The sequence below is a fragment of the Stegastes partitus genome, unplaced genomic scaffold, assembly GCF_000690725.1.
Source record: "Stegastes partitus isolate 25-593 unplaced genomic scaffold, Stegastes_partitus-1.0.2 Scaffold785, whole genome shotgun sequence".
NCBI lineage: Eukaryota > Metazoa > Chordata > Actinopteri > Pomacentridae > Stegastes > Stegastes partitus.
In genome coordinates this window covers 39438-61492 of record NW_007578516.1, presented here as the reverse complement: position 1 = coordinate 61492, position 22055 = coordinate 39438, and the positions used below count along the sequence as shown (strand labels likewise).

At 41.4% G+C, this 22055-nt stretch overlaps 1 protein-coding gene across 1 annotated transcript in view; it reads left to right on the top strand.

The window, feature by feature from the left end:
• Window positions 1-8352, top strand: part of znf408 (zinc finger protein 408) — a 30728-nt gene extending 22376 nt beyond the window's left edge. The window contains exons 7-8 of the mRNA XM_008292093.1: window positions 231-464; window positions 3750-8352. Coding sequence (XP_008290315.1) covers window positions 231-464; window positions 3750-4378 — 863 coding nt within the window. The 3' untranslated portion in view covers window positions 4379-8352. The remainder of the gene's footprint in view (window positions 1-230; window positions 465-3749) is intronic.
• Window positions 8353-22055: the final 13703 nt, after the last annotated feature.

Below are 22055 nucleotides of genomic sequence, written 5' to 3'. Positions count from 1 at the left end.
TTGTTGCGGTCACATTGATGAGTTAACTCGACTCGATTATTTTCAACAAGAGACTATTAGGCAGCCGAGAGGAGGCTCCCAGCGGTGATCAATCCCTGCGATTTCTGTTTTCATCCGTCAAAGTGACAACATCAATTCTGAGAGACAAACCGCGTCTTCACACGTTATTTGAAAGCTGAATATTCACTCTGCCTCATCCGCTAACTGGTATCTGACTGTTTCTGTCTCAGGGAACCTCGAGTGCCATTTGAGGATCCACAACGGGGACAAACCGTTTCCCTGCTCCGAGTGCGACCAGACCTTCTCTCAGAAACCAGAGCTCAGCCGCCACATGTTCTCCCACACCGGAGGAGGTTTCCTCTGCAGCTACTGTGGGAAGTCGCTGAGGGACCCGCACAGCCTTAAGTCCCACGAGAGGCTGCACACTGGAGAAAGACCCCATCGCTGCCCCATCTGTGGGAAAGGTTAGAACTTGATATTCAAACTTAAAAGTCAAATAAAAAAAGGATGAAACGGCCAGAGTTAAGTAATTCCGGTAGGAATTTTGGGCCCATTTTCTCCCAGTTGGAAAAGTTTAGGTCCCTTTGCACATTAGTCCATAACATAGAGTCTGAAAGTTTTTAAAGTCTTATCAAAGGGGCTTTAAACTTCTATTAAACAGTGATTCCCTCTGATACTGAAGGTACTCAGGTCCTAATAAGAGATTAACTTTATCTTAATCTGTTTACAAAGTGCTTCCAGACATATTTATATACATTCGGTGCTTTGACTTTGTTATTCTGTTGACATTGAAGAGAGTCTCGGAGTGGAAAAACTGCAGCAGAAATAAAATGCCGAACAATGAGTCGATGAAAAAGCCAGTCGGGGGCGTAAAGCTCTTGCTGGCCAATTCTTCTCAAACCGGCCTCATTTATTTTGCTCAGCAGGCTGCGGGAGCTCCGTCCTGCATACTCAATCAGAAAGCACAAGCTGCTGATTACGAGGATGCTCGCTTTTTGTTTACGAAGCGCTAAAAACTTCACTGGCTTCACTATTGATGAACTCTAAGACGGTTGCGTTTCATCCCTCGTGACCTGCTCGCCGGCACAGACTCGGTTTTTCTCTTCATTTTATTTTTTTATTGACTGTTATATACAAGGTAGTTTCAATTTATGGTTTGAGGCAGTTTTAAAGTGCTTCACGTACAGTCTCACTTAAGCCTGACATTTGATATCCAAAAAGCGATTTATAGTCGAGGAACGTTGCAGCTTCGTGGACTTTTAAGATTCAGATTGGAACAAAAATGTTTTCACTGAATCCAAAGTGTGTAATTGTGCCTGCAAGTAGCTTATCTCATAAGCACATTTTACATTCGCTGAAATTACGTATTTTGCTGTACAAAGTGGAGGAAATAATGTGTGTATTGGCTGTCCAGTCTCTGTGAATTGAACCAAAAGCACAGTAAAGGTTTGCTTGATAAACTTGTACAGTTTTCTCCCGTGACATTAACGACAAAAACGAATTATATGAACGTATCAAACTCAACAGCAGCACTAATAATCCAGCTAACTTGAATTGTTTAGCATCCAGAGCTGTATGTGCTGCCTCAAACGGTCGCAAAGCATCAAATGTGTTCATCTAACACAGGCCCGAACACGTGTATTTGAGTAATATTAAATTAAAACAACAGCTTTTCTTTTACATAAAACAATATATTTGTGTGTTTGAGGCTGTTTTGGACGTTGAGTGTAACAAGTAGGTTTAGATTAACTAGCGATAAGACGGAGAAGAACAACAGCTGCCCTAACCTTTAAATATATCAAATTAAAAACAGCACAGCTTTACAGGATAAAGCACCACCTGTTGTGGTTGATAACTTCACTGTAGTTAACTCAAGCAGTAGAGAACCTAAGCTGTGTTCAGATTGTCCAGACTCGCCCACTTTATTGTTTTTATTATTACGCAGAAGACTCACTCACAGATCAGACCAGACAGCTGCTGATGTGTTTCCGACAAATGTCACAACATCTGCCGCAGCATTATTGTTTTTTGGATAATTGCGCATTGTAATCAACATATCTCTCCACAACATTGAAGTAAAGCTGGATAAACACCAATCTGTGCACATATACCTTTATTTAAAACACAAGCATGACAGGGACGCAGTGTTTGTGAAATTATAACCAAAAAAAACGAGGCTTTTGTTTTTTTTTGGACCAGTTCATGAGCTGCTTTTGTTTACTCGTGCAATATTAGGTTTTATACATCACACGTACTGTCCAAACTCTTGTGAATGAAATGTATGGTACCGTGTCTGCTGTCGTTTTAACGGATCGACAAAGCAGCACTATTACTCTCGTGTCTGAAAAGAGCTCAACAGGATGTTTTTCTTCATGCTTTTGCCAAAGAGCTGCTCAAAGGGAAACGTTTCAATTGGTTAGGTCTTCACCTTACTATGCTAAGAGCCCTGAGCTGACTTATATTGTGAATCAGCGCTAAATAAATGTGTTTAGGTCGCTTCCATGTTGGCTTCACTTCTACCCTTTTTATACAGGCTCTGGTCGCAAGTTTATACAATTTTTTTTCTTTACCAATAGCCCGCCACGTCAACAACCAACCATCAATTAAAAGTAGAAACGAGAAGAATGGCCATTTCTCCACGTGTTAATAAAGCTGTAATTAACCATGGCTGTTTCATATTTACCGCACGTCAGCTTTATTCATCAGACACACAGGCTCAAAATCTACACAAGAACAGTGTCTGGAAGTCATTCACTGCTACAATAGTCACCTTTTGCTAGCTCCATGGCTCTCAGCCAGACAAACACCAACCACCATGTAGAAGCTGAGAACATAATAACAGCCTATAAAATAATACATTTTTAAAATGTAACAGGCCAATAACGTTCTAAAAGTCCTGAACCGATGACGTAATATCTTTTGGCCAATCACGCAAAGTTACTACGATATTGTCTGGTTATTACATTTGCAAATATATTTGTTTTTACCAGGTCAGTAACATAATAACTAATTACGTTATTGGCCAAAAGATATTACGTTATCTGTTCAGGACTTTTATTACGATATTGGCCAGTTACTATGTTATTGGCCTATTACGTTTTAAAAAGTGCAAATTTATTACGCTATCGGCTGTTCTTACATTATTGGCTTTTACACACCATCGGGGATGCAAATGTAATTTTTAGTCAGTTTAATTCTTCACCGATGGTCAACTTTGTCATCAGTTATTATTCATTCCATTGTAAAGGGGATGAAGCATCGTGGATTTTATTCTGTGTGCAGCAGAGCTATTTCAGTTGAGAGGTATCAAGTGTCCCCAGTGAAATATGTTTACACTCTGGAAGCCGATAAACGATGCAGAAGTCTGTGTCATGGTGACTCTTTGCTCGCTAAACCCCCATAATGCTTACAGCTACATAAACACTGAAAACCACCGATCAGGGATGCAAGGTTTGAATCACTTTCTCAGCCAGTTAGGGCAGATCTCTTAACCAACAGTCAACATTGTCATTAATTATTAATCATTCCATTGTTATAGTGAAAAAGTATCATGGATGTTTTTCTGCATGCTAGAAAACTTCTTTATTTGAGAGGCGTCAACTATTTGCTGGTGTCTTCATTGGCCACACGGCTACAGTAATGCCGTCCCCAGTAAAATATTTACACTCTGGAGGTCATCCAGCTAAATCCCTACAATGTTCTCAGCCACATAAACATGTTGGAATTTGATTTCTCTTTGTCTTCTTTAGGCTACACGTTGGCCACCAAGCTGAGGAGGCACGTGAGGTCGTCCCACCTCAAAGAGAAACCCTACAGCTGCCACTGTGGCGCTTCTTACACTGTAAGACAAAGTCTACTGAGACACCAAGCGCAGCACAGGACAGAGGGAGGAACTCAGAGGGAGGTGGAGGTGGAGGGGGGACGCAAGGAGGAGAGCAGCAACATGGAGGTGGCGCCGGAGTTAGCTTACAGTCACCCGAAGCCGATCAGAGGAAGACCCAAGAAGAACTCGCTTCCTCAAGAGGAAGTGGAGAAGGAAGGACGTGAAGTGAGGCGGAGAAGAGGTCGAGGGAAAGGGGAGGAGAAGTGTAAAACGGGCGAGACTCCCAGAGACGAAGATGTCTCGGCTAACGTCCAACACGCCGTCGTGTACGTCCACACGGATGACCTGTCCACGCCGAGCTCCGCCCCTCTGCTGCTCACCTCGGAGGCCTCGCTGCCTGCGGGGACGGGGCAGGAGCTGGTGGAGGTGGTGATATCGGAAAGCGCAGAGCAGTGCATTGTGGTCCACGGGCAGTCGGCGGTGGGGGAGCTGCTGATCCTACAGGAGGAGGGGCTCTGCTCGGTGGCTCAGACGGTCGAGATAAACACAGTGTAGCCTGAAGTCCTGGTTTAACGACGTTTTCACCGTCGATGCATCTCAGTTAACTTTGTAATCAACGGTTTTTTATTTCTCACCTTCATCACACAACCTCGTCTACGTTTTTTTTCAGTTTCTTAATATTTACCAGATTGCCTTTGAACAACCTCTACGGAGCAGATGGGAAGTCATTAGACATGATTAGCTGCTGGTTACACATAAAGGAATGGAGAGAAATGCCAATAACAGCTGCTGTACGTGTCACTCAAGAATACAAGAGGGAAAACTGGTCTGTCTTCAGCTTGAGCCCTGAGCTTCTCCCCGTTGTGACTGTAGCACTGTTTGATTCTGAGCAGCTGACACACAAAACTGACATGTACTGTTGATTCAGCCACGTAAGCTGTCGGCTTCCATTGAAGTTGCAACAGAAATGCCTCGGCTTGACATCAGGTCTTCTGCATTTAGTCAGTTATTCCCCGGAGATAAAAGAAACAAATGGAAAAAGCAAAACACATTCAGAAATCCAACCTACTGTACGTGAGTCTCAGGCCGCATGTGAATTCCTTGCACTCCCACACAGGTGTTTTCACTTAATCTCTTCAGACCTCTGCCCAAGTTGAAGGTGGTAGCGAGCCTCCATGGATTCAACAAGGTTTAAAGTCCCACCTTAACATGAACTCGGTGCTCCCACGCAGTCCTGAGAGGTCTGATAGAATAATTCAGATAGCCTGCAGGTTTACCACAGACTGCACATAAAAGATGAATGTTGCCGCCATGACGTCAGCCACTGCTTTGTGAACAAGCCTCAAAATTTGTCCATGTTGGTGCTGTGAAAGTGGAAGTGACGGGAGAGCAACGACTTGTTTTGTCGTCTATTTCCCTCCTGATTGAACCATGATGCTGTGCTGAAAGGAACTAACGACTGAGAACATAAACTCATTAGAGCATTTTTTAATGAGCTCACTAGAATTCTACACAATCCAACTCCTTTCAGCCACCGGAGGCGTCGCCCCCTGCTGGCTGTTAGTAAGAATGCAGGTTTAAGTCACTTTTATTTTCAGAGCCAGAGTCTCTTATGTACAGGCTCTGGTTGCAAATGGACTTTTAAACTGTTTTCTTAGGGGGGGAAAAAGCACAATGGTCAATATTCTATGTGTTAATGAGGTTGATGCTTGATGTTTACAGTATGTGGGATCAGTTTCATCAGTCACACGGTCATAGATCACAGTTCTGCTTCACATGGGCTTGATATCGACACAACAACAGTGTCTGGAGGCCTTTAGCTGCTATGAAAGTCTCTGTCATGGTGCCTCATTGTTAGCTAAACCCATGCACATTTTAAATCTTAGCCAGTCAGGGCTAGTTTCTTCACCGGTGATCAACTTTGCTATTAATTAGAAATCATTTTATTTTTCTGCCTTAACAGCTTATATAACGTTAATCCTCTAAATGATGATTAACAGCAATTAATCAGGTTTTCATCAACACCTTTTCTTGCTAGTCATGTATGAAATCAGAAAAGTCATTTTTGTTTTGCTGTTTCCTGATGGATCAGCAACTGAAAAGACAACCGACGGTCAAGATCTGGTACGACGTTTGGCCGTATCCAAGGCAAAACTGCATATTTAAGAAAACATACTGTAATTAAGATGTAAAATAATTCTTAAATATCAGCTCATATCTTGGATTTGGAGTTTATTTAAGCCTGTAAGTAAAAAAAATCACTGGATGTAACCGAGCCTGCATTTTAACATTTAACTGTCTTGCCGTCTTTTCAGGCGACCTCAGATCAAATTAATATTTTTGTGCTCAACGAAGCGCTCACTGCAGCACAGATTTCACATTACGTCCAACATGTTCCAAGCAGTTTAGCAGCGAGCGGTCTGACTGACGTCAAGAAGCTGAATGACCGATAAGCTTCATTCAGCGTGCGCTCGCTTCTCGAGAAACTGTTTTCTTGGTCATTTGCATCCATATAAAGCTGGTATGACAGATGGGGATCACGCTCCAGCAAGATCCTCTCTGGGACAATCTTCTTTAAAACATTCAGTGATGTGCCACCGTTTCACAGAGTTTACATGTTTAGATTCTTATCCGAACAGGCCCGGAATCATGCTGCAGCTTGACAATGAGTCAAACTGTCGATATCTGCTTCGTAGCGTTAAAAACGTTGAAAGTTAAGCTGCTGCATTCAACTGAAATAGATGCACAGGTGTCCCTAATCAAGAGACTTGTTTTTGCACAGTGAAGACACGGAGCTAGAGAACGGCTGCTTCTGTTTTGAAACAAATGGGTTGTTGAAGGTTGGAGAGATGTCCGAGCGCTCACGTGTTCTCGGGTTTTAAGGCACTCACCATGTAATTGCAGCGTCTCCGGTTGGACGTCTGAAAGAGGACTAATGTTGCATGACATCCCTCATCTCTCCCCTGACCTCCCGTCGCCTTCCTGCCGTCTGCTCTCAAAGGAAAGGCTTCGTAAAACCGCTCGAGTTAGAAAGTCGTAATAAAAGGCGTCAAAAAGAAGCTAATGTAGGATCGTACTGGTTCTGACCACAACATTGGTTCAACATAAAACCCAACTGTTTGCAGACTTTGTCACGTTTTTGTGTCGTTGATTGATTTTTAAATGAATGAGACGAACATTTTCTACAGCCAGTAACCCTTAATGACAAACTCTGAAACATGTTTTTGGAAGTTTTGTGGGGTCTTTTGTTTGTTTTTTAATCTTATTAAATCTACGAAAGTCAACACTCTTCTGTGGCACACCAAATGTAGTCGGTTGCATTTTGTTTGCTTCAGTAATCCGTGTGTTTGGAGTCTCACCTGTGACAATTTGATTTGATTAGGTTTAGAAAGACACACAGCAGCTCACGTTAGCACAAAAGAAAAAGACAAACAAGCTATGAAGTCCATGAACTCTCTGCAGACGAAGCACAGATCAGGATGAAGGTATGAAACCATTTCTAAAGCTTTGAGTGTTCAGGAGCAAAGTGGCCTCAGTAACTGTGAACTGGAAGACGTTTGGAAACACCACAACTGTATTTGTAGAGTCGACCATCTGTACAAACTAACTTGAACAGAGCTTCAGAAGTCCTCTGGAAGGAATCAGGCCTTAATGGAAGGGCAGCTACTCTGAGGTGGATGGAGCCTGTTTGGGGTTTTTCAAACTGCATTCTGAGGTACAACATTTCTATCTTTAGGCTGAAATCCAAACCTTATGTGTGTTGAGCAGCAGGCACTGTTCATCTTCTGCTAACACCATCCCTGAAGCAAAGCATGGAGGTGGCAGCATCAATCTGACAACCTACCTACTGGGACGAACCAGATCTTTTTCCTGACATACTCTCTACACATTGTTGTTATGTTGTGCTGTTGGGAGAGGATCAGTGGTTGGAAATGGCAGATTTATTATTTTTTAACACTGTGAAGCAAAAGGGGGTCGGTATGGTTTCTGAAGTGAACGTCTAGAGCTGCAACAATTAATCGATTGATCGTCAAATTTTAAATTAACTGCTTTGATAATTGCGGCAAGAATTGCAGCTACATGAATGTGATGATTCTCTGCTTCCTCTCTTCTTCTGTGACAGTACACTCGGGTTGTGGATTGATTTTATTGATCCAACAGCTAACTGATAAATTGAGAGAATAATCCACTTATTAATGGAGAATGAAAATAACTGTTAGTTTCAGCACTAATAATGGGAAAGCAAGTATTTAAATCAGTTTTATGAGTGATTAAGTGTCGATTCCTTTAAACGTCACCAACCATTAAACGACCTGTGATCAATCCTGCTGTCATATCTGAACCACATATTTCTAAACTTCTATAGATGCCAACAGGCCAGAATACTTCAGAGTTCTTGCAAATCATGTGTATGTTCAATTTAGGGAGAATAAACCTTTTAATTTTGTAAAACCAAATCACTTCTGTGGTTTTGTTTTCCAGCAGATGAATAAAAATACGACAACATGTCCAGTTCTGCACCGACTCTAAAAAAAAAAAGCAGCGAAACAACCATCAGTTCTGCCAATAACTACTAAAACTACATCCATCGAGGCTGAAGCTCGTCCCTGTTTTGTCGATTAAAGCTTTTTTGTTCTGTCTGAGCAGAGACATGAAGCTCTGTGACACTTAGGGGGAGATAATGCGTAGCCTTTGTGGTGTCGCTGAAAGTGGAGACGAGCCTACATCAGTAGACAAAACACAAACAGCCTCCAAACAACCAGATTCTAAAAGCTAATGGATGCGTGACGCACAGAGAGAAGAGAAAAAAATCAATTAATATGTTTTTTTTTTTGCTCCTTGAAGCCACAGCTGCAGAACCAGGAGCTCCACTCAGCCTGCAGGTAAAGGTTTGTTTGTGGTTGGAAATTTCTGAACGTCTTTCAAAGGAAAATACAAAGAATGGACGAGGGGGGGAGAAAAAGAGCTCTGTGGCTGTACACTTATTTTTAAAGCTGTAATTGTTGAGTGTTGGTGGAGAATGCTGGAAAAAGTCAAATTCTTTGCTGCACTTCGTAGCCATGTAAACAAACCTTTCCACCTGTTAAGTACTTGTGGGCCACTTAGTGTAAGTTCAGGGAAACCCTACCGCTGTCGTATGGATACACTGGTATTGTAGACTATCGTATGTTTATTTTTTCAGTCTGTGTTTTCCTTCACTGCCTCTGTCCATGAAGTCAGACCTCAAAACCGTGTGCCGGCTGTCAACATCTGCCGGCTGACACGTCACCCGCTGTCAGTGTCATCTCTGAAGAAGGCGAGCGTTGTCGCCAAAACTGTCAGGTAATAAGAACCACACTCTACATGTCTGAATAGAGAACCTGAACAATATATTATCACTAAGAAGACATGATGAACATTTTCGAGCTAGACCTCAAAACCATCCACCCAACCAGGAAGACTCACCAGTGACCCAACAAACCCCAAATTACATTTTTCACAGTCTTGCTTAGATTTGGAAAAAAGTCCCATAAATACTCGGAGTAAAAAGGGGAACAGGTGAGTTTATTTATCTAGTGTTTGTTACATGAACTATTTGAACTTCAAGCAGTTTCTGTTGGGTTTCTGCACATTTTTGTTCCTGTGGATTAATTTTTCACTGCAATGTGAAGTCCTGCACCTGTATGGAAACACAACAACCATGGCTGGAAGTAGAGAAAACTCAAACATGTTTCCTGTGACGTATGACAAGTTTATGAAGCCAGGAATTATATATATAGAATTATATATATACATACTATAGTTATTTTGTTATTTACGTTTTTACAACTTCTACAAACTTGCTGTGTTTTGTACTACATCAGCTACAGAAAGGCATTTTTAGGTTTCAGTGCCATAAATCATTAAAAAATAAAAGTTAATTTTGTTTTTATTTATTTATCCAAAAATGGAAAAAGCTGAAATTAACCAAGACAACATTTTTTTTTTTGAGTGCACATAAGTGGTTCTACATACTCTGGAAATTTAGCTGAAAAGTCTGTTGTTCACAGATGAGTCACTCAGTTGCACCGAGGAGCACAGAGTGTTCAGATTTTTACTGAATCTGGTGCAAATGGTTCAGTTTTGCCCATTTTTTTTTAACAAGACAACAGACTGAAGTGATTTTAAAGAAATATCTCAATTTTAAGCTCAGGTTTGTTTATTTTCCAGGTGGAACGGCACGTCCCAGGTGAGTACTTCAAGGACTCTCGTTGTTTTTTTCAGTTGTACAGTTTCTGCCTCTGATAAACGGTGTAATTTTGACATATTTTCTAAAGGTAGCTCTTAAAACCCGTCAGCAGGTTTTGAGGTTCAGAAGGTTAAAGTAAGAACTCGTGGCTTTTTTTTTTTTTCCTAACTTAAAAAGAAAACCCAGCAGCAGGATGAGTTAACCTCTCTGTAGACCTGGAACTGTTCAGAAGGACACGCTGGGATGTCTTCATCTCAAATAAACAAAAAGAACTGATGAGGCGTTCAAAGATATTCATATCAGAATAAACAGATTGAGAACTGCATTAAATGCTGAACTTGATTCAACAGAAACAGGCAACACTCATGAAATGACAGTGATGGTTTGCAGAACAGAGAAATGATGCAGAGTTTGATCGGCTTGTGTCTCCTTTAGCTTTCAGAAAAGAGCGGTTGGATGTTTTGTTTTTTTCCTTAAAGTCGGCGGATACAATTGATTTGGGTGGATTATTATAACTTTGGGCTACAATGCTGCCTCTCCACCTACAAAATGTTTGCCTACGTTTCAGCTGTAGCGGCAGTGACGCACAGCTCATGGAGGCAGTCGGAGCTATTTTAAACAGCCGGGTGCTGCAATCTGAGGGAGACAAACGTGGACACGGACACATGTAGAGACTTTTTTTGTATTAGCAAAACTGGTTTAGCATCAAGGTAAATTATTGAAAGTTGTCAGTATGTCCAATCAGCAAAGAGACTCTTTGGTACACTTAACAAAACATTAACAACATTAAAAAATCAACCTGGGTTCCTTTTTTACAACTTTCACTTTCCATCTTCCAAACATCCGTCTCCAAAATCTTGAGGGTCCATATGTAGATGAACCAGCAGCGATGCAGTTAAAATTGAAAGTAAACAAAGAGCATCAATGCACAAATATCTATCCATCATCTATACACCGCTTAATCCTCACTAGGGTCATGGGGGGCTGGAGTCTATCCCAGCTGACTCAGGGTGAAGGCAGGTTCACCTGGACAGGTAACCAGTCTATCACAGGGCTACACTTAGAGACAGACAACCAAGCACACTCACATTCACACCTACGGACAATTTAGAATCACCAATTAACCTCAACATGTTTTTGGACTGTGTGGGAGGAAGCCGGAGAACCCGGAGAGAACCCACGCTGCACGGGGAGAACATGGAGACTCCACGCAGAAAGATCCCGGGTGTCTTCAACAGGACGCAAACCGGCAACCTTCTTGCTGTGAGGCGACGGTGCTAACCACCGAGCCACCTTGCAGCCCATGAACAAACATAATTCTTCATAATAAGCACAGCAGGGTTTATAAATCTTTAATCGTCATCACGGTGATTATTCTCAATATACTGTGAACAGATTTAGCTTTTATGAGAACCCGTTCTATATTTTATGAAGGTTTCTCTGTGCTCATCGATGATCTTCTTCACAGATCTGTTCAATGTTTCTCTGCAGCTTCATCTACATACAACTCCCACAAGGTTTAGGAAGACTGGACGTATAGTTTGGGGGCTTTCAAGCGTTCACATCCTTGTATTTTATTCATTTAGTGGAAGCAGTTTTTGGGTGCACTGATGATTTTAATTGAATTAGCGACGACACAGAGTGTTCTCTAACTTTCTATGTACAGCATGTTGCTGGTTGCAGAGTTAGAGTTGCTCTCTTTTAAAGATCACGTTCTAATAAACTATTTACCTGATGAAGGCGTAGCGCCAACACCTTGCAAATGTAATTTTGGCAGTTGGACAGAGTGCGAGAGTCTGTTTGGGACTTTTAAATATGCTTTCACCTCTTCTACATCTTTTTAAAAAAAATCATCCAAATTGCACCAATGAGAAGCAAACAGAACAAAAACTGCACAAATTACACTGTTGATCAAAGCCAGACACTATAAAAACAGAGAAAATCGACAAAATCGTCATTTATCAAAGCCAGAAACTGTAAAAACAGAAAAAGCCTAAATGGCACTATTTATCTCAGCCAGAAACTTTTTTAAAAAATAGAAAAATTACATTATTCATCCCAGCCAGAAGTGCTAAAAACAGAAAAAAACAAACAAAATGACACAATTTCTCTGAGCCAGAAACTAAAAAGAAAAAACTGGGAAAAAAATCAGAAAAATGACATTATTTGTCACAACCAGGAAATATAGAAACAGTTAAAAATTACCAAAATTACACTATTTATCCAAGGCAGAAATTTAAACAATTAAAAAATTCTCAAAAATTGCATCATTTATCACAGCCGGAAACAGTACAAACAGAAAAAGGGAAAAAAAAAAAAAAAAAAAGCTCTAATCTATGATGGGCAGACAACTTACCAAAAGCTAAACTCACAATTTTAATATCTCATTACACTCACTTTCTTCTATATGTCTCATTTAAATTTGTTGTAAATTCAGGGACTTTTTGGCTGAACTGCACGCAGCGTTAAAAGACAGGAAACTAATTTTAAATATAATAAGTTAAATATCTATTTTGTGTATCGTCATCATTTTTTCCAATATGAGCAACATTTGTGGGCACTTTGGAAAATGTAGTTTTACTTTTTTTTTCTACTTTTGTTACATAAATAATCAAATTTTTTCTTTTTTTATATATGATTTATGGCCCAGGAGACATTTCTGAGTTCTCTCTGCCTTCAGCTGTTTCTGCAGCGGCGCAGGACTTCATGATGAAGTGAAAAATGAGGCCACAGGAGCAAATCATAAATGCACAGGAAGTGTCTGGGGTTCAGAGAGTTAGCATGATGAATGGTTCTGGTGTCGGGAGAAGAACCCGGAGCTGATAGTGGACTTTGGCAGGAAGCAGCAGAGGAACGAGTCAGGATCAGTGGAGCTCAGGTGCAAATATCTCAGCGTCCGCATCACTCGGGTTGTCAGGGTGGCGTCACATTAATATCCTGCTGAAGACAAACCTCTCAGCATCTTTAACTTCTCTGAGCGACTTTAAGGAACTTTAGCACCTGCACCGTCAGGCTCTTTTAGGGTCACCTGAACCTTTGTGCATGTTCCAACTGCAAGAACTGCACCTGTGGAGCTTCTTTCAGGAATGTTTCCGGGGGAGAAAATGTACAAAACAAAAGGTCGGTACTTCTGGAGTGTGGATCCCAACGCTGATGGTGGAACTTGGGAAGGACGACATTTCTCTGCTGCAGCCACCATCTCCTCTCTAACATTTTTTAATACAAATTTCACTAAGGCTGCCACTAATGAATGATTTTTCTATCAATTAGTCCATCAGCTATTTAACCAATTATTCTAAACAATTCGTTTTCCTTTCAAAAAAGCAAAATTAATTCTTTTTATATGCTTATTCACAAGCTGTGTGTCATTGTACAACGCAGCACAGTGAAAAATGTAAACAGTTTGCATATTAACAAGCAAAATTGTAGCTTTAAACCAAAAACCATCCTGATAAAAATACATTTGAAAGAAAAGAAAATCAGTTGTGCAACTCCAAAAGAAATCCAAGTTTCTATCAAACCCATTAATAAAATGGAAAAGACGAATTTGTACATGAAACAAAGTTCACCGTGGACACAATGAATATCTAACAAGCAGGTAGCAACTAAAGATAAGTTAAAACTCTATTAATCACAAATTCTTTAACCAGATATTGCTCAGGAAATAAAATTACATAAAATTAGGAGATGCTGTGCCTACTTGGAAAGCAACACGATGTAAGTACGTCTTTGTAGCGATTCCACAAACCATCAGATGCATTTCTGTGCCGTATTGCTGCAGACTGCTGTGCTTCGACTGTTCATCCTGTAAATGCTGCATTGTTTGAAGCTCAGGGACACATTCACCGCTGAGATCTTGATTCCAACATCCTCGTTTACGTAGAGACACCTTGCCAGCCCTTAGCCAGATGAGACGTTTCCCCTCCGTCCATCTGCGCTCAGCTCCAGCTGAAAGCTCTTCACCGGTTCAGAGTGTCATCGATGTCGCTGGTGAGAGACTTGAAGCTCTTTCCCCCCACAAAGTGACTCTCGTGCGCTGTGAAGGGGATGTTGGAAGAGGTTTGACACTCTCGAGGAAGCTCTCTCTGGACACTCTACGGTTAGCTGCTGGTACTCGGTGGATGAAATGGTGTCGTTCGTCTTCAACTTGATGCTTTTGCACCTTCGTGTTAGCAACACGTCGTCTGATAGATTGTATCGGCCATGTTGGGTGTTGACATCCTGTAATCTGGTGGCAGCAGACATCAGTCTTCTTTGCATGGATGGATCTTTCCCTTTTCATAGTCAGCAGTGGAGTAGCAGCGTGTTGGTATCAGTTTTGTCGGAATGTTGTTTGCTCTTGGTCTTCTCAATGTCGTCTTAAATGGAAGAGTCCAATCAATAGTGACTCCTGGATACACTGGGTGTTAGCTGTGCTCCAGAGTTTTTGCTTCTCAGTTGCGTAGATTGAAGAAACACAACCGTGTCTTTGACGGACGAGCACGGAGGTGGATTTGCTTCGTAGTGTGGTGTTAGTTCATCCAAAGCTTTGGAGAGTCTGTCTTCAACAAACCTAAAGTCAGCGTGCTGTGCGTCTACGTAGATAAAGCGACGGGTATCTTCAGGTCATTGGTCATTGGTGCAGATGTTACAAAGGATTTGAGCAAACACGCTTCCATGTGGGAGGCCGTTCTTCAGTCTTCACCATCTGCTCTTCTTATTGCCCAGCTCCACAAAGAATAACTCAGTACGTTGCATTACTGAAAATAAAACAAGTAAGCTAAGTCGATAGAACAGAAAGGTAAGAAGTAATATTGATAGTGAGGTAGTAAAGTAATATCCATCTATTATCTATACACCGCTTCATCCTAGTAAAGTAATATCAGACAGGATGCTGAAATATTGCACATGAACTGGAATATTGCAGATTGTGTCTCGCAAGAACAGTTGTAGCAGGATGTGCTGAAGCTAATTTGTCATACTTTATAACGCAATGTCTGCTGACACCATGTATAATGTAGACTGACGTCTGACTTTTTTCTTATCTTTATTAAAGGCTATATACAATTTCTTTTCCTCACTTTTTATCTTTTTGATTTCTGTTCATTTACTTGACTTGGACAGGTACCGAGCTGTGCAGGGAACACATTTTTATGAGTTTGCTTTTTGACTTTTATGCCGATGGATTTAGAATGAGACCATCAAATGTTGATGTTGTGTTTGGGTGTTTCTAATTGGGTAGTAAGAGAAAAAGTCTAAACACATTACCACTTGTTGTGTTTTTCCTGTTTTTTATGGCCTTTTTATGCCTTTATTCATGAGGGAGAGAGTTCAGTGAAGCTCCCTGGGCTGCGGTTGGTGTCGTCCACCAGGCCTCCTTCACCGACGTGCATTATTTTTACCCTTCACTTTAATGGGATCCCAGCCAACAAATGAAGCAGCCTCAGTGGATCAAGCTCTGGTATAAATCTAAGGCTGTTTACACCTTCAGAGTCCCGCAGGAGGCCAAGCTGCTCACTGGTTCTGACACTCGCTGCCAGCGCTGTTTGTGCTGCAGAGCCTCGAGATGCAACCGAAAGTTTCTAACTAAAAAAAAAAACACACCACAGAGACGATCTGAACTTCCTGGTCTTTACTGAGCCGCTGCAATTCAGAAAAAACAGAGCTCCCGAAATGTCGTAATTAGCTTTGTTCCCTTTGCAGGATTAGTTTCCCTCTCTGACTTTAAAAAGCGGATTTAAAGCTCCTTCTGTGAGGTGTCGCACGTTTTATAAACCGATAGCTTTGCAGAAATTGCATTGGCTCGCCGTCAGGAGGTTTCTCTGCCTGGACGTGCCTGCTCTGTCTTTGTGTTTGTGTTAATCTCCTCTATATTGTCTCTGTGGCTGTGCTGACCTGCCTCCCTGCCTCGCTTTTCCCTCCTCTCTCCATCAGAGTCGGAGATATGACTCACCAGAGGGTCCGCGCTCCTCACCCCTCGCCTCTCTCTCCAGGCTATTAGGTGAAAAGCTGAAAATAGAGAGTGTTTTTTTTTTTTTCTAAATACAGGTTCTGAGCTCCATTTTAAGTAGCTGCCGCAGAGCTGTCATACAGGATTCGGGCTGTTTTGAAACTTCAGAGTGATTTAGCGCTGCGGTGGGCTGCAGGCTTCCCACTGTACTGCACCGCCGCAGACCGAGAGTTTCTTCACGGGAGACATTTCTGACTGAAGCCCGACACCCACCTGCAGAGGTGACGCAAAATGGACTCGCCTCGATGGTTTCTGTGACCATTCGTACTCAGAAATAACCCACCGCTGTCTCTTACTTCATCGGGAGTTTCCTTCACTTAATTCCCACGAGGCTTTTGTATAATTCATGTAATCTTAATGTCATTTCTTCTTCACATATTGTAATAAATCTACATATTATTGGATCAGGAGTTTCGGCAAATAACAAATACGTGAAGGGAGAACTAGCTGAATCCTCTGGGGCGTCTCCAGCTGCTTCCTGAGGCTACAAGTTTACACAGAGGAGGGAAAAAAAGAAATGCTTTGCTTGTTTCTTACAAAATGAAGAAAATGCAAATTATTCATGTTATATTTACAGGATGTTGAGACATTAGAGCAGCACACACATTCAAATAGTTTAAATTCTGTCGTACAGTTCTGTATTTATACCATTTTTCATCCATATCTGACCCCAGAAGGTTAATGTATGCGTCTCCGGTTTTTGCCTCTTAGGCTTAAAGTGTGCTGCAGACAACAGAGCGGAGAGCCGCTGAGACCTCGGTGACCCTTCAAACGATCCGCTGAGATGAGCTTCAGCGCAGACTTGGAGTTCACAGCTGGAGCTCATATTGACAGTACGTCAGCCGGCACACAAACAAACACAAATAAAACCAGATGCTTTGGCCTGTTTGGTGACGGCGTCCTACAGGCACAGAACCTTCAGATGTGGGTGCCTGAACACCACGATACCTGCTCACAGGTAACGAAAAAGTTTGACCTGTTTTTGCCCATTTCTGTTGATATTACAGATAATAAAGAACTATATGGTCGTAGGTGAGTGGGCACCTCATGACTGATGTAAAAAGACAAATAATTATAATTTCACAAATATTCCATTCATATTAAATAGATGATGCTGAAAAATTCATGTTAATGTTGGAAATGTGTTTGTAAAATGACCCAAAAAACAAGTATTGCTTCTGTAGTTTTACATACATTTGATCCATCTAGCTCATTATGTTGTGTACATTAAACGTCATTTCTATAGTTTTTACACACATTTTTTATATATTATTGTTTTTGTTTTTTTTAGTTTTTTGTCTCTTTGCAGTCAAACCTTCTATAAAGACGTCTGCTGCCATCTCAGAACTAATGCAGGAAAACAGTCATCCACCAGAAACCAGCTTTTAAAAATCAATGAAAGGTCATTCGATTGTATTTACGAGAAAGAAGCAACAGAAACCATCTGTTTTCTTTCATTCTTTAATGATTTTATTACCTTTATGTAAGGCACCATTTGGGTAATATTCTCCTAAAGCTCATGAATAATCCCAGAAACATCACAAGGCTTCACTCAGAACTTTTTTTTTTATTGTGTGTATAATTTAGATATTTATTCATCTATCTGTTTATATTATCATTATATATTAAAGTTAATTTAGATGTTTCTACACATGTAGATTTCCTTCATTAAACATTTAAAAGCCCAAAATACACATCATCGATTTAAAAACACAAACATGTTTTCATTAAATTGTTATTTAAGCTGCTAGAATACGACTGTGCAAATGTCAGGCTTTGTTTGCAGTTATGTTTTCTGTAAAGGCTTTCCGTGCTATTCCCTCAGGAAACGCAGGAATTATTCCACCAGAGTAAACAAGCTGCCTTCATAAAGCCCCTAAAACAAATCAATGAAAGGTCATTTGATTGTATTTAAGAGTAGAGAGTGTCCATCAGAATCCAGAAAGCGTCTCCTGTCTTACATTCTTATGTGATTTTATTATCACAATGTAAGGCGAGAAAAAATTAAATATTCATTAATATTCATTAAGACTAAATATTCATCTGCTGGTAAAACTAACATTTTCCTCTGCAGCTGTGTGTAATATTTTGTTAGAGCACATAAATAATCCCAGAAAAATTACCTCGAGGCTTCACTGAGAGCTTTCATGCAGCTCAGTCCTCTGGGCTGCAGAGTCTGGAGCTGAAAGAGGATCACTACTTTATGCTTTCCTCAGAAATTAAGACTTACAAGTGCCCTTGAGCAAGGCCTGTTACTCAATAATCTGCCTCACTGAGAATCGTGTTCCCGCTTCGACTGCATTTGCTATTAAAAAAAAACTTGATTTTAACGTTGAATTATCATCTAAATGGGAATCGTTTTCTTCTGTGCCTTATAAGTTGATTAGAACCCCCAATAACACAATACGGGTGTGGCGGTGCCATCAGGGAGCCACCTGGTCCATCCCCAGCTTCCCACACATGAGCCAATGTCAGCAGACGCACCGGTGCTGGTCAAACTGAACCCCCCAAAAAACAAGTCGTCCTCTGAAAGCCGACTGAAAGCTTCATCAATCAGTATATTTTACACTGACACTGAATCACTTGTTTTAGATATACCTATAATTATCATCGTTTGCTAATAAACCCCCCGGTTACAGTCATCCTCAAATGTATTCATCCCCTTCCATTAAAGAAACGGCAAAATCCACAATAGTCACTCAAATAACGCTAAACTGAAAAAAAGTAATAATAAATAAAAATTAGCTAAATTCTAATTTAGTGAAATAAGACGTTGCTTTTGAATTGTGGTCAAAAGGAAAGAAAGTGTTACAGGTGGTTGATGATAGTTTTCATGCCTAAACTTTACCATGTAGTTTTGTTGCCTAATGTTAACTAAGTAGTTTCCGTACCTAAGCTTTACCAAGTCTGCCCTGGTGCCTAAACTTAAGCAACTGGTTTTAATGCCTACACCAAGTAGTTTTGTTACATAAACCTAACCAAGTAGCTTTAGTGCCTAATCTTAGTCAAGCAGCTCGGTGCCTAGTTGTAACCGGCTAGATTGGTTGCTAAACGTATTCAACTAGTTTTGGTGCCTAAACTCGACTAAGTAGATCTGGTGCTTCAACCTAACCGAGTACTTGTGGTAATTAAACTTCACAATGGTGCTTAAAGTTATCCAAGTAGTTTTTTTTCCTAAACTTACCCAAGTAACTTTGGTACGTAAAACTTAACAAGTCAATTTTGTGCCTTAACCTAACCAAGTAGTTTTGTTGCTTAAACCCAACCAAGTACTTGTGATAAATAAACTTAGCCAAAAAGCATTAACTAAGTAGTTGTGGTGCCTAAACTTAACTATATAGTTGTGGTGCCTCTTAACCAGGTAGTTCCGTTTCCTCAACTTAACAAGTCGTCTTGTTGTGTAAACTTGGTACCTAAACTCAACCAAAGACTGAAAACTGACGTGTTTCATCACCAGCCTTTGGATGTGGGCTGTTGTTCCACTCTGTCAGTGCTACATTGCGGCTCCACTGCCTCTAAATAAGGGGATAGTGGAGCTCCATTAGATGATAACTGACTTCTGAGAACAGCAGAAGGTGAAGCTGGTCCCAGCCGGTAGTGTGTACGAGCATGATGTGCAATGATAACGACCATTTAGCATCAGAAATGGGTGCAGGGACGAGCCGATTAGCATAAATGGTGTAATGTTTCTGAGAATGGTTCTTGTTCAGCTGTCAGCGTGGACAGAAATAAGCCTGCTCTGATCCCAGGTTCATTTGAAGAGGCCACTGGGGATCTCACTCCGCCTGCATCTTCTGCCCGGTCTCTGCTCTGTATCACAAATGGTGGTGATGTGAGAATGTTCCAGCATCGAGGGGCATTATTCCCTCTGACCCGACGCCCTGGAGGCTCTCTAGGTAGAATAAACGGCTTCTGGCGTGAAGCTTGTCGACGCTGATCCAGTGAAAAGACGAACGGCATTGCGACCCCCTGATCTGCTGCTCAGCAAGGCTGCAGCATGGCGGGTTTACCTCCCGCTGCATCCACGTCACGCCGAGCTTTGTGAGGCCGAGCGAAGAGGTCATCCACCTCCGGAGCCGACATGAAAGGCGAGCGAGCGTCCCAGTGTCGTGGGCTGCTTTCAGACTTAGGAGGAAAGAGAGCAGGCTGCCGGCTGATCTGCCTACATGTCAGCGCTCAGAGTCAGGCGGCTACATTAAGAGCATCAACGAGTGATTAAATAAAAGGCTCCTCGCTTTTCGCTCATCTGTAGCGGATAAATGGGAATTGATTGATGGCCGCTCAAAAGTTGACGCCGATGTAGAGCTAACTGGCCTTTCTTTCATTTCTGGCCCTCATGCATCCTCTCTTTCTTCCTCTTCCCCCTCGTCTTTCAACAGCTTTCTTTTATTTCCTCTCGGTCTAATCCTCTGCCCTTCCTCTCCTCTCTTTCTTCTCCTGTCAGCCTTTTTATCCTTTCTCAGTTTCCTTTTCCTCTCGCTCATCCTCTCCATTCTCAACTCATCTTCTCCATATTCGTCCTCTCTCCTCCTTCATTTCAGATCTTTCTCTCCTCCCTCTTGCGTCTTTTCCTTTTCCCTTTCCTTATCTTACTCTTTCCTTTTCCTCATTCATCCTTTTCGTTTCTCTCCTCACTCCTGTGAAACTCATTTGGTTGTTTCCTCATCTCTCCTCTATCCTTGATCTTCTCCTTATTCGTCCTCTTTCTTCCTCATCCCCTAGCCTTTATTCCGTTTCTGTTCTTTTTCTCTTTCTCTTTTCTAACCTTTTCTCTATCCTTGTTCATCTCATTTCTTCTCTTTCTTTCTCTCCCTTTCATCTCTTCCATCCTCTCTTCCTCCCATCCTTCTTTTATTCCTTCTCTCATCTCCTTTCCTGATTCTCTCTTATTCCTTTTTCTCTCCTCACCCCTACCAATCTTCTCTCCCTGATCTTCTCATCCATCCTCTTCCTTTCTCTCCTCCCATCTTGCTTTTATTCACTCGTTGGTCTTTTCTCCTCTCTATCTTCCTCTTCTCTCATATTTCTTTAACTACTTCTATCTCCTTTCCTCTTTTCCTACTTCTTTCCTCTCCTCACACCTGTACATTTCTTCATATTTCCTGTCTTCTCCTCTTCCCTTCTTACCCTCTGGCTCTTCTTTTCTTCTTTCCTCTCCTATCTTTCATTCCTCTTCTCCACCAATCACATCTTCCCTTTTCCTATCTCCTCTATCCTTTCTCTTCTCTCGTCTCCTTTCGTCTCTTCTCTCCTCTGTCTTCTCCTCACCCCATTAATCTCCCTTCTTTTCATTTCCTCATTGATCTTCTCATTTGTCCTTTTTCGTTCCTCTACCCTCCATCCTTGTTTCCTCTCCTTTCTTCTTTTTCTTTTCTTTCATCACCTCTCTATCTCTTCTTTCATTCTTCCCACTTTCCGCATCTCCTTGTCTTTAACTTTCCTTTCCTCCTTTCTTTCCTCACATACTTTCCTTTCCTCTGCTCACCTCCTGCAAACCTTGTCTCGCTTTTTCTTTTCCACTTTCATCCTCTTCCTTCCCTTTCGTCTTTTCTGTCTCTCCTCATCCCTGCAGATCTCCTCTTTTTCATTTTCTCATCCCTCCTATGTCCTTGATCTTCTCCTTCTCCTCCCTTTTCCTCTATCCTCCTTTCCTTCCCTCTCCACATATCTCCTGTCTCCTTTTCCTCGTTTCCTTTCTCTCTTTATCTTTGCCTTTCCTTCCCTCCTTTCTCCTTCCATCTTTTTCTTTTTCCTCTTCTTGTCTTACTCCTTTTCATATCTCCTCTGTCCTTTTCCTTTTCCTCATTTGTTCCCTTATTTCTTTCTCTCCTCTCTTCTTTTCTGTCCTTTCTTTGTCTTCTCTCGCCTCCTTTTCTTTTCTCTTTCCTCTCTTATCTGTCTTTCCTCTCCTTCCCCGTCCATGTATCTCCTGTTTTCTTTACCTTTTCTTTCCTCACCTCTGCGTCTAATTTGTTTTCCTTTGCACATCTCATCTCTCGTTTCCTTTCCTCACCTCTCCTCCGTCCTTAATCTTC